The following is a 12,409-nucleotide window of genomic DNA, read 5'->3' as shown; positions in this document are numbered from 1 at the left end:
CACTGGTCTGAGGCGCAGACCCGAATCCCAGGCCTCCCCGGGAATGTGCTCTCTGCAGAAAGGGCGGTGACAGTCCAAGGAACAGTAAAGGAGTTAGCCCAGGACCTGGCATGGGAAGCACTATGTAAGTCCCTGCTATGACTCTAGCCAGATGTTTGCTCTTTCTGCTGCCCACGCACAAAGGCCCACGACTCCCACGACTAGGTCTGAAGTGGTGCCAGGGCATCCTTCGCATAATTTAAAGAGACTTCTCCAGGCTACTACCGACTCTGGTTTTGCAGATTAAGTCTGCGTTAGTTTTGTCCAGTGACACGTTCCTTGGTACCCCAACTCCAAGTGGCCAAGTTACCAAAGGTTTGCGGAGTCAGTTTAGAGAAGTCAGGCCGGGCTTTGAACTAACTCTGAAGCTTGCGCTCTCCTGGAAGGTAATCCTTGCTCTTTTGCTGGGTGTGAGGAGAGACGGGAAGGCAGTCTGGGTTGCACCCTTCCTCCATTCACCCAATATAAGGTGTTCTCTCAGGGCAGTGCCAGATAAACTGAGAGGAACATAACTGAGCAGGGTGCTTCCAGTCCCTGAGAAAAGCTTCATTCTGAGCAAGGAACTTTAGTTGCAAGGGAACTAAGAGTGAGAAGTATTTTAAGGCAATGATCAGGCCTTTCCGAGAAATATTAATCTCACCACATGTTTCAATTTCTCTGTACCTCTATTAAAGGAGAAAAAGCAGAATAGTAAAAAATTTTTTTGAAGTACTCTGGTAAACATAATTAAAAAAAAAATTCAATATTCAACTACCAGGTCTTTTAAGTGTTTTTCCAAATGCTATTTCCCCACAATAACATTTCTATTTTCGGAAAGCCTGAAGGGAAAGAAAAACAAGACAGTTTAGAATATAATGTTTCCAAAGCAACTGCTCTGTGGTTCTATCAGGACCTTAAAAGCCAGAGCCCACGGAAGAACAGGCTGTCAGGTGCCCGGGGAGATGCTTCAGCTGTATCAACCCCACAGTGACAGAGGGGTTAGAAGGTACAAGCAAAACACCCACCCAGCAAATTTCTTTCATCTTTCCAATAAAGCAGTATCAGAAATCTTCAAAAGAAGATTGAAAGAAAAAAAGTACTGACTTCTGGTTCTGACAAAATGTTTTTAAAGAGGAGATTTAATGTAGATTTAATAATTATTTCTAGAGGTTTGACCTCACAGATGTGGCTGAAAGCAAGTAGTTAAGTTTGGAGATAAGTGTCGTATCTAGATCACGGAAACAACAACAAAAAAACTCCCATAATGCTCTTATGTTATGTAATGGGGCGGGGAGACAAGTGGCAAACCTTCAAAAATAAACAGCATGAAGCCGTTTACACTGAACACTCAATAGATGGATGGAACAGCAGAGTAGACACAAATGAAAATGTGAGCGAATCAGAAAGAGATAATGAGGCACAAATACAAGGAGATACGATGTAGGGTCAGGGACTGTTAACACGTGTTTAATAGTAGAGGGAGGAGAGGCCGGAGATGAGCAGATGAGAGCCGAGTTCTTTCCTGAATTAATGAAATAACGTAAACTCTCAGACCCAAGGCTCACAAGTCCTGAATGAGACAAATAAAAATAGATGACTACCCAGGCACACAACTGTTTTATTTTAGAACACAACTTAAAAATTACCTGGAACAAAAATGATTACTTATGAATGAACAAAAACAGGATTCTGGAATGAATCTTTAAAGTGCAGAAGAAAAATAACTTCATCTAGAGTTCTATGCCTAAAGACCAATAAAATGATGCTCAAGGGGCGCCTGTGTGGCTCAGTGGGTTAAGCCTCTGCCTTCAGCTCAGGTCATGATTCCAGGGTCCTGGGATCGAGCCCCATGTCGGGCTCTCTACTCAGCAGGGAGCCTGCTTCCCCTCTCTCTGCCTGCCTCTCTGCCTACTTGTGATCTCCTCTCTGCCTACTTGTGATCTCTTTCTCGCTCTGTTAAATAAATAAATATTTTTAAAAAATGATGCTCAAACAGAGACTGAGAGTTGAGTCTTCACAGCAAAGAACTACTCCAGGAGAAGGAAATGGAGCCTCAAAGGGAGGAATGGATTTCACAGATCAGGAGTGAGCACAGCAAAGAGCAAGCCCTGACTGCAAAGATGACGATAGTGCAGGACATTTAACAAACGCTGGGACGAAATGCGATGGAGACACACAGGAGAGGGGGATCAGCAAGAGAACTTCCAGCATCCTGTGTGACTCAAGAGGGCAGAAATAAGAATACACTGTAGACTTTACGAAGTTGAGGAGGCATATTAAAAACTTAGGGGCAACACTAAAATACAGAATTAGAATGAATATTCAATCAGTAAATGAAAAAATAAACACAAAAATTCAACAGAAAATAGGAAAGAAGGGAAAAAAGGACATGGAAAACACATATACACACCAAAAAAGGTGATAGAAATTATTCTAAAATAATCACTACGCTAAATGAAAATGGGTTACATTTCCCCACTAAAAGAAAAGAGACTATCAGATTCAGTCATTAAAGTCCTAGTGTATCTAGTTAAAAAAAAAAAAATCACACTTGCACAAGGAGACCAAGAATCCTCCATACAACACTATCAAAGGAAATCTGTACGTTCATGCAAAGAAAACTTCCTAAAATGGCATACTAAATTCTAACACTGAAATAATACAGAAATTAACTAATTTCTATGATTCAACATGGAGTCATCTCACAATTTAATACTGACTAAAAGAGCAAGGAACTTTAGTTGCAAGGGAACTATGATTCAACATGGAGTCATCTCACAATTTAATACTGACTAAAAGAAAGCTATCTGAAAGAGTATAAACAGTAAGCCATTAACATAAATTTTAAAAATTTCCCAGAATATACACATGTACTGAAAGTATAAAAACATATTTAGAGAAGAAACATATGAACTTCAGAAGAAAGTTGTATCTGGGAAGGGGCTGTATTTCAGATGCATTTTTATAATATTTTCTTTTTTTAATTTAAATTCAATTAGCCAACATATAGTATATCATCAGTTTCAGAGGTAATGTTCAATAATATATCAGTTGTGTATAACACCCAGGGCTTATCACATGCATTTTAATTTTTTTTAAGATTTTATTTGTTTATGTGAGAGAGAGAGAGAGAGAGAAAGTGTCCGTGGGGGGAGCAAAGAGGGAGAGGCAGACTCCCCGCTGAACAGTGAGCCCAACATGGGGATTTAACTGAGCCACCCAGGTACCCCTAATATCTTCTTTTTAAAACAAATAATTCAAACCAATAATAAAAGGTCAATATTTGTGAGGCACATAGATATCATTTATGTGACTATACTTTCCATATGTTGAAGTAGTTTTGAAATTACAATTTAAAGTAAGAAATACAATGGGGAAGAAAGAGGAAGTTTTGGTTCTACGCCAATCCAGATCCATCTATCCAGCTATCAACCACTGTTTTAAAATTGCATTTTAAATGTTCTGAATGTCTGAAGTCTCTCACCCTATTCACAACAGACAGTTCTAACTGCAAGGGAATAAACACAAACAAGTACTCAAAAAAACAATCTTATTTGTAATCTGTGATTTTGTTAAATAAAGTAAAACCATGGTTCAGGCATTTGCTTTTTTTCTACCCCAATACTCACGAAACATTTGGTGGAGCCACATTAACAGAGGGAAGAAACACTGAGATCACAGCCATCTTCCAAGCCAGTGATCAGTGTGTGAGGGACAGGATGCTGAGGCCACACCCAGCGGAACACCTGAGTGGAAAGCTATGAGGCATGTTCCTTGGGAACAGTGGGAAGGCAAGAGAGGCTTAAATCACAGAATCACTGCTCCATAGAGCTCAAGTCCTGACTCCATGTGCTCCTGGCTTCCCAGGGGAACTGTGTAGAATCCTTAAGGAGATGGAGACTGTCAGAGGTGGCCTAGGTCTGAAAGAAGAGGGAGTTTCTCAGGGGTAGAGACCAGAAGAATGAAAGAAACTTGGTGTTGGGGGGTTTGAGTGGAACTATGAATAACGTGCAGGCTGGAAGCTCAAAGGGTCTCCTCCTGAGGAAAGGGGCCAGCAGTTCTTACAGTTCAAAACCTAGTGTCCTATTCAATAATGACCCTGCTTTCCCTGCAGCTACTGCTGAGTCCCAGGATTGGTGCACAAGACTCAGACCCATCAACTGGGATGCTCCCTTTTGGACTGGAACAAACCAAGCAATTCGATCCTCTCAGCTGAGGGGGAACAAGAGGCGAGAGGTAGGAGGAGAGCAGACACACCCAAATGGATCCACATCAGGATATACCAGCTGCCTATATACCTATATACTTATATGTCTATAACATGGGACTCCCATGTTTGACATGTTTAAAAAGGAGTAAGAACACCGTACACAAAGATAAACTCAAAATGGATAAAAGATCTCAACGTGAGACAGGAATCCATCAGAATCCTAGAGGAGAACATCGGCGGTAACCTCTTCGATATCAGCCACAGCAACTTCTTTCAAAGGCAAAGGAAACAAAAGCAAAAATGAATTTTTGGGACTTCATCAAGATCAAAAGCTTCTGCACAGCAAAGGAAACAGTCAACAAAACAAAGAGGCAACCCACGGAATGGGAGAAGATATTTGCAAATGACAATACAGACAAAAGGTTGATATCCAGAATCTATAAAGAACTCCTCAAACTCAACACACACAAAACAATCATATAAAAAAATGGGCAGAAGATATGAACAGACACTTCTCTAATGAAGACATACAAATGGCTATCAGATACATGAAAAAATGTTCATCATCACTAGCCATCAGGGAGATTCAAATTAAAACCACATTGAGATACCACCTTACACCAGTTAGAATGTCCAACATTAGCAAGACAGGAAACAACATGTGTTGGAGAGGATGTGGAGAAAGGGGAACCCTCTTACACTGTTGGTGGGAATGCAAGTTGGTGCAGCCACTTTGGAAAACAGTGTGGAGATTGCTCAAGAAATCAAAAATAGAGCTTCCTTATGACCCTGCAATTGCACTACTGGGTATTTACCCCAAAGATACAGATGTAGTGAAAAGAAGGGCCATCTGTACCCCCATGTTTATAGCAGCAATGGCCACGGTCGCCAAACTGTGGAAAGAACCAAGATGCCCTTCTACGGACGAATGGATAAGGAAGATGTGGTCCATACACACTATGGAGTATTATGCCTCCATCAGAAAGGATGAATACCCAACTTTTATAGCAACATGGACGGGACTGGAAGAGATTATGCTGAGTGAGATAAGTCAAGCAGAGAGAGTCAATTATCACATGGTTTCACTGATTTGTGGAGCCTAACAAATAGCATGGAGGACAAGGGGAGATGGAGAGGAGAAGGGAGTTGAGGGAAATTGGAAGGGGAGGTGAACCATGAGAGACTATGGACTCTGAAAAACAACCTGAGGGTTTTAAAGGGGTGGGGGGTTGGGGGAACCAGGTGGTGGGCATTAGAGATGGCATGGATTGCATGGAGCACTGGGTGTGGTGCAAAAACAATGAATACTGTTACGCTGAAAAGAAATAAAAAATTAAAAAAAAAAAAAGGAGTAAGAAGTGGGGGCCAATGGAAATGAGTCCAGCTTGGACATATACTGCATCATAAGGAGAAGCCATATCTGGCATTGTACGGTTGGGCATTCTCAATCTGGAGCTCAGGGACTTACACGTAGCTTGGGGAAACATGGGGGGGGGGGCTTCGATAAAGACGAAATATGCCCTCCATCTCAAAGGGTAGAAAAGGCACACAAGAATTTTACATTTGCTACAAAGGGCACAGATTTACAATGCTGAGAAACTAACACAAACTAAGCTGTTTCTCTTCTATGAAATTTTATTTGAGGCTTCACCACTGATTGTGATTTTATTTTTTTTCAAGATTGTATTTATTTATTTGACAGAGAGAGAGAGAGAGCATAAGCAGGGGGAGCGGCAGGCAGAGGGAGAAGCAGGCTCCCTTCTGGGAAGCAGTCTGATGTGGGGTTCTATCCCAGGACCCTGGGTTCATGACCTGAGCCAAAGGCAGATGCTTAACTGACCGAGCCACCCAGGCGCCCCTTGACTGTGATTCGTTAACACCGCATTTAGAAAGTAAAAGCCAAAAGGCTTGTCATAAAGTCCTGCATTTTTAATCTAAAACACATCACTGTTCAAATACACTTCTAATCAGGGATCTACGATCATTTTCCTGAAAATAAACACTAAGTTTTTTGGAGAAAACTGTATGTAATCCAAGTCTCTTTTACTCTCTTACAATCAACCACAGTCACTATGAACAAGTGTAGACTTTTTCTGGATTTTAAACTCTGTTTCATAGTTTTCAAACTGTCATTTAGTTATTTTCCTGCTTCTGGTAATTTTAAACTCATAGTGACTCTGCCCCTTTCACTTCCTTGTTATTTCCCTTCTTTTAAGTTTTCTTTTTGTCTCCTTTAGTGACAGCTACTTTTATTTGTATTAGCCCAGAACTTGCGAAGGCAGCTGTGAATTCACACGGAATAAAATAAACAGAACTATCAATGACTACCTATTTATTTTTTAAATTCCTTACAGACCCAAATATGTAGATAAGCAGAAGGGTAAATAAAGCCTAATAATCAAGACTCTGCCAACTGTGTGACCACAGGCAAATGGTTCCTGGGACACTTCGCTGAACTGTGGGGCCCAACTGGGATCTATGACCTCCTCAGTTTGTTCTGTCATAAAACTCCATGACTGCCCTCCTAGGTTTTAACAGCCAACGGAATATAAATCCTAGTTAAAAGAAAAAAAACAAAAAAACCCCAAAAAAAACAGGAGCTAAGAGGAAATGAAAAACTTGACAAAGGATATGTTATAATGGTATTATTGATGGGTTTATGTACATACAGGGAAAGAAGTCACACAAAAATCAAATGCAAATACCTATAACAAATAGTAAAATGTGGGGCTTATTTTCAACTCAGGAACACCTGATCTGGACATATTTTAGAAACTGGATTTAAAAATTAAGGAATTACTGCCTCCTTAGGATTACTGTTGTACGTACTCTAAGTCGTCAGTTAGGACTGTTTTCCTCCACTGTATTTTTTCTTAGGTCTCTTCATCCAGTGCTTAGATGGCTCAATGTCACGTCTAGTTCTCACCAAGCTGTCAGAGGAAAATCTGTATTTCCTACCACAGTGCTTCTGGACCATCCAAATTCAGTCCTATGCACACAGCAGCAATTTATACAGCACTGTTCTTCCCCTCTTTACACCAAGAATGATCTGTTTGAGAGAGGTTAATTACGAAGTTCTGGCTCTATCTCCCGGGCTTGAGAAACCCATAAGGCAGATCCTTAATTTCTAGAAGATTTAATGATCTTAAATATTTTTTCTCTAGAATACCACTATGTATAACAATAAACTCTACAAAAGCTTTCTTAAGGAAATGGCTGTATCATCTATCAATTATGGGAAAGTAAACGATTCACTCTGAAAAACCTGACACTTTGCTGTAGTTTTGTCCCTTGAACACAGAGAGATGTGCACAGTGCTGGGCCCAGAAGTCATTCTATGCACTGCCCTTGCCTCCAGTCCTGCAATATCCATCTTGGAGGCTAATTAAACTGCCTTCATTCTAGAACAGGACAGAAAAAGTGAAAAAGGGGGTTGTAAGCATTTCACAAAGTATCAAGCATAAACATAATGATAGTAGCATCTACCGTTCTATTCCTAAACTCTCTAGCTGGCTTATGAAACACACATAGGTGAACAAGGCCTAGACCTCCCACAGGTGCAATCAATACCTCTCACGATCAGAGTGTTCTTCACTGGTGTAACCGCTCAGACGCACTCTCGCACACAACCGCATGCACACAGACAGGGAGGCAGGATGGAGAGGGCTCAGGCGGATGGAGAATTCGTTCTTTCCTCTCAATACCAATTTTAAGATTCATTTTGATTTCCCCCCTCCTTCCCTTATCATCTTCTTTACTACTCCTTGGAGAATTAAAGCCACAATAAAAGGTTAAAAGTCTAAATGGGAGTGCTTGCAAATGTTTGTATGTGGCTAAATTCTCCACCCAGAGATAGAACAATACTTTTGGGTTGCGAGACATTTGCACTGTAAGCCTGAAAGGTGGAGTCCCTCCCCTAAAACTGTACACAAACTGTGATTACCCAGAGGGCAGCTTTCCTCCCCCTCATTAGCCTTAAAGCCTGTATTACACAACAATGAAAAACAGGGAGGACCTAAGTTTTGATTCCAGTTTCTTTCATTTTTATTTCAGCTATAATGTTTGCCTCCGAGATCATCAAATAATAGTTTTCAACATCCCAGTTATATAGAAAAAATAATTTGGCCCAAACTTACAGACCATTCAAATCTTAAACGCAGATCTCACTGTACACTCCTCTTAGCTTTTAAAAACTGAATTTGTCAAATCTCAAAGCTATTTACAGTTATCAGATCAGGCAAGAGGCCGACTTACCAAAAAACATACCAAACACAACTGCTACCCACTTCCTTCCTCCCCTACCTCCAAACGAAAATCCTGTATTTATTAAATGCTTAATAATAAAGTGTTCACAGATCTGTTTTTCACATTTTGTTCATTTTCCACCCTGTATTCTGCCTGCATAAATGTATTTCTGGAACTACTTAATTCTGAATATAACATGAAGCATCACAAAACAATCAATAGCAAAGGCTTCTATTTTAGATATTCTAGAAGGCATATTTATAAAAACAACTCTGGCATTTTAGAAAAATCAATTTTAAAACATACTCAAAATGGATTAATGTATTTGCTCTCCCAGTCCCCCATCCCACCCTGCAACACAGCTGCTCTTCCTCATTTAGGAACAGCATTCAGGACGGTGATCAGAGCACATTTAAGGGGGAGACCTACCTCACAGAACATATAGAGAGACAGCAATGTGAGGCCAAGGTTATAGACCACTAAAATTCTCCGGCAAGAGAACGGTTGCCTATTCTTCATGTATTTTGGTCCCAGCCATACAAATAGTAAGTATATGACAGAGCAGATAAAAGTAGGTATATAATTGTCCAGAAGAAACCATCCTTTTACTCTGGTATCTGGAAAGTAATAAAAGAAAAATATTTAGTGATTAATAAGGCAGATATAAAAACAGCTACAACTTTTTTCCCCCAAACATTAAAAATCTTCTCTCTCCATAATTTTATAATAGTCATCTAATGCTCCAGTTCCTAATGCCAACGAGCAACTGGAAGAGGAAGCAGGAGTTTTCAATATCTGTCATACAAGGTGAAACTCCTGTTACATGTTCTGAGTAATGTGCACATCATACATGGTTTTTGCTAAGTAAAAATAATACGTATTCCAAAGAATCTTAAGGAAAGCAAGGAGAAAGCTAAATTTGCCACTAACTGTATTTACTGACCAGATCTGCTGACTGATGGACAAGATAACAGAACTCCAGAAATGACAGTCTTTTTGAACTCCAGAGTCCTCACCTGAAGTGTCTGCCAGCCTGCCCAGCAGGTGCAGACTCAGAGAAAATGGGCTATTCATCCAGCTTAACGACAGTCACAGTCACCCCAATGAGAAAGGCAGCATCTACTATGAGTGCAACGGTCAACAGCAGAGGGGACAGTACTTTTTAAGGAAAAATAAAAAGGGGTGAGGTAGCAAGGACCAGTGTGGTGACTATTTAGGGAACCACAGGAGCAGCAGCAGCTTGAGAGAGAAGACCTACACTGATTCAAAGATGCTACAGGGGGAGGAGAGCTCTCCCCCCCTCTCCTCTCCTCCTTTCCCTGCAGGGATGAGAAAAATTAGTTCCATGTAGCTGTAGCTGCAGGAGCAATCTGACAGCCTTCTCTTTGGATGGGGGTAAACTCCCTGGCAGCCAACCCTCCCCCAGGTGTTAACCTGTCCCCTGTAGGTCGACTTCAGCCTGTGACCGATGCCCAGGAAGCCACCACTGCAGCACATTCCCCATGGATGATCCTGCTTTGATGAACTCCCCAAAACCTTTCACTCCTCAATCTTCTCTCCCCTCCAAGGTCACCTACTCTGGAGCTCAGAGGCACATGTATGTTTTGCCTCCCCCATCTTCAGAGAAGCAGCAGCTAGTAAGGACAGTCTTTGTCCCTGCTTTGACCTCCTGACTGGGCCATCCTGCTACCTTCCCCAATACTTTTTCTCTTGATCTTGCAGGAAAAGCAGCCATCCTGTTGGAGAACAGGTTGTCAGTCTCCTTTCTTGCAGACATTCTAAATTCACCCAGTGTCTCTCTGTAGTGCTCCTGCCATGGCTTTAGAGGGAGATGCCCTCCCTCCTCTCCCCATTACTTAGGCTAAGGTGGTCCCAGTGGACTTAAGGAGGAGGTTCTTAATGCCTTGTGTTCTCAACTCTGGGCCCTGGCTATCAACTGTGAGAAAACAAGTTCCCATTTAGCAACTAACATTAGACTGTTACATATGTTTGTGTGCGCACATAGATCACAAACAGTAAATGCACACGCAGAAACCTCCTCCCATTTCCTTTCACTTAATGTTCTATTTTACACCTTGCTTTTGAAATTTCATAAGGCCATATGCCATATGTGCAACCTCTTTCTATATTGCCAAATACTTCCAGTACTTCCAGCCCCACTGTAGCTCCAGGCAGGAAGTCCCCAGGGCTTGAGCCAACCCTGGTAGTCTCTGCCACCCTGTGCTGACTTGTTCAGACACGGGCATGTGAAACTATTGTGGCCATGGAGCTCTGAGGAAATGGCAGTTGGGTGAAGGTGCTGGGGAAGAGTTTCCTTATTCTCAAATTTATGCAAGCGATCACATGTTTTCCTTCTCTTCAGCAGGTGCCACCTGTGGCTTTTGCAGCCATGAAAGGTGGAGGGACTTTTCTAGGTACACAACTGCTGATATACTGAGAATACTAAGTAGAAAATGACAAGAACAAGCGTCCTGGGTCCCTGAAAAATCTCAGGAGTTGCTCAATCTTGGTCATGTTTATTATTGTTTCAGCCGTTTAAAATTGGATTCTTTTGACCCATAAGGTTGAAATAAGGCATCATCTCAACGCAAGTAAATATACAAGATGATCTAACTTGTTTTTCTCATTTAGCTATACACTAATTGATTTAACCTGCCGCCTCTGATGGGCACCTAGATTATTCCCAGTCTTGTCAAGCAATGCTGCAGAGAACACCCTTATTCCTATCTTCGCGTATCTGATCAAGACAAGTTCTAGGATGAAGGCTCAGGAGTCAAATAGCTGAGTCAAAGGGCATGTGCATTTTTATTTCAATGGAAGACACAATTACCCTTCAGAGAGGTCATACCACGTAGACTCTTTTCCCACATCATCACTGCTATCAAACACATTTCATTTCTACCACGCTAAGAGACTGAATTCCTTTCGCTGTTTTCTTTTGTACTTGAAAAAAATCAGAAGTGAAACTGAATCTTTTCATCTATTTAAAAGCTTCCTGCAATTTTTTAATGACTCTGTGAACCTAAAAAGTTCCTTCTTTATAGATACATCACGTATCATTCCAGATGACATTCAAAGAGAGCAATATGGAGCTGATTTACTTCCTAAGAGGAAACAATCAAAGAAGTATAAAAAAGTGAGGTCAGGTGTATATATTTACCCACTGATGTGACACAACATGAAAGGACATTAATAAGTCTTTAAAACTGTAAAAGGGGACAAGTTTTAAACTACTCCAGCAGTGCATCTTGGAAACCAGTCTCAGCTGCAGACTCGCAAGAACTGAGGAAAACGTTCCACCAGTGATGGTGAAATCTGCAGCATTCCTGGGCTGCAAACTTTCTAGCATAATCTGAACCCCCAGCTACAGTTAGCAGAGGGTCACAGCAGCTGTGTGTCTGCTCTGATAGCCAGGGACACTGCACCACTTCAAGACTGTCATCACAGGGCTTCTCTAAGCCGCTTGTTATCCAGGACAAAGCGTTAGTTTTATCATAGAAGATGCTAATGTTTTCTAGAATCTGTTCATGCAATATTTATAAGTATCCATAAGGGGAGGAGAGCAAAACCAAAACCACCTTACCTCGGGGGCCTAGCAATGCCTTGAAATAGGTACTACGTGATGCATCAAAATTTTCCATTTTAAAACCTATTAAGAAAAACAGACATTGATTAATCTCTACTCAAAATGCTTTTTATACAGTGCTTTTTCATAAAAGACTAAGAACAAATCCTTTTCAAAGAACATGCTACAGACAAGGTTATGCTGAAACTTTTTTTTAACTCCCAAAGTAACTTGTGTGCTGTGTCTAATTGGAAAACCAAAGGAAAGACAGAATCCCGTGAATTCACTTTATAAATGAAGTGCCAGTTTTCTGAACTTTTTTCGCAGTTCCATAAAAATGCTTTCTGTGAAGCTGGAATCTCAGTGGGGAG

The 12,409-nt window shown here is 41.1% G+C and overlaps 1 protein-coding gene across 2 annotated transcripts in view; it reads right to left on the bottom strand.

Moving 5' to 3' along the window:
- LOC111152367 (ELOVL fatty acid elongase 5) overlaps positions 1–12,409 on the bottom strand; it is a 76,475-nt gene that overhangs the window by 17,802 nt on the left and 46,264 nt on the right. For both annotated transcript variants that reach the window (XM_022510882.1, XM_022510883.1), the window contains exons 2-3: positions 12,057–12,122; positions 8,903–9,090 (exon numbers count right to left, since the gene is read on the bottom strand). In XM_022510882.1, the coding sequence (XP_022366590.1) occupies positions 8,903–9,090; positions 12,057–12,114 (246 nt within the window). In that variant the 5' untranslated portion in view covers positions 12,115–12,122. The remainder of the gene's footprint in view (positions 1–8,902; positions 9,091–12,056; positions 12,123–12,409) is intronic.

Source organism: Enhydra lutris, unplaced genomic scaffold (genome assembly GCF_002288905.1).
Source record: "Enhydra lutris kenyoni isolate GAN:26980312 unplaced genomic scaffold, ASM228890v2 scaffoldscaffold28, whole genome shotgun sequence".
NCBI lineage: Eukaryota > Metazoa > Chordata > Mammalia > Carnivora > Mustelidae > Enhydra > Enhydra lutris.
Note: the sequence above shows the minus strand (reverse complement) of the source record. Positions and strands in the feature narration are given on the sequence as shown.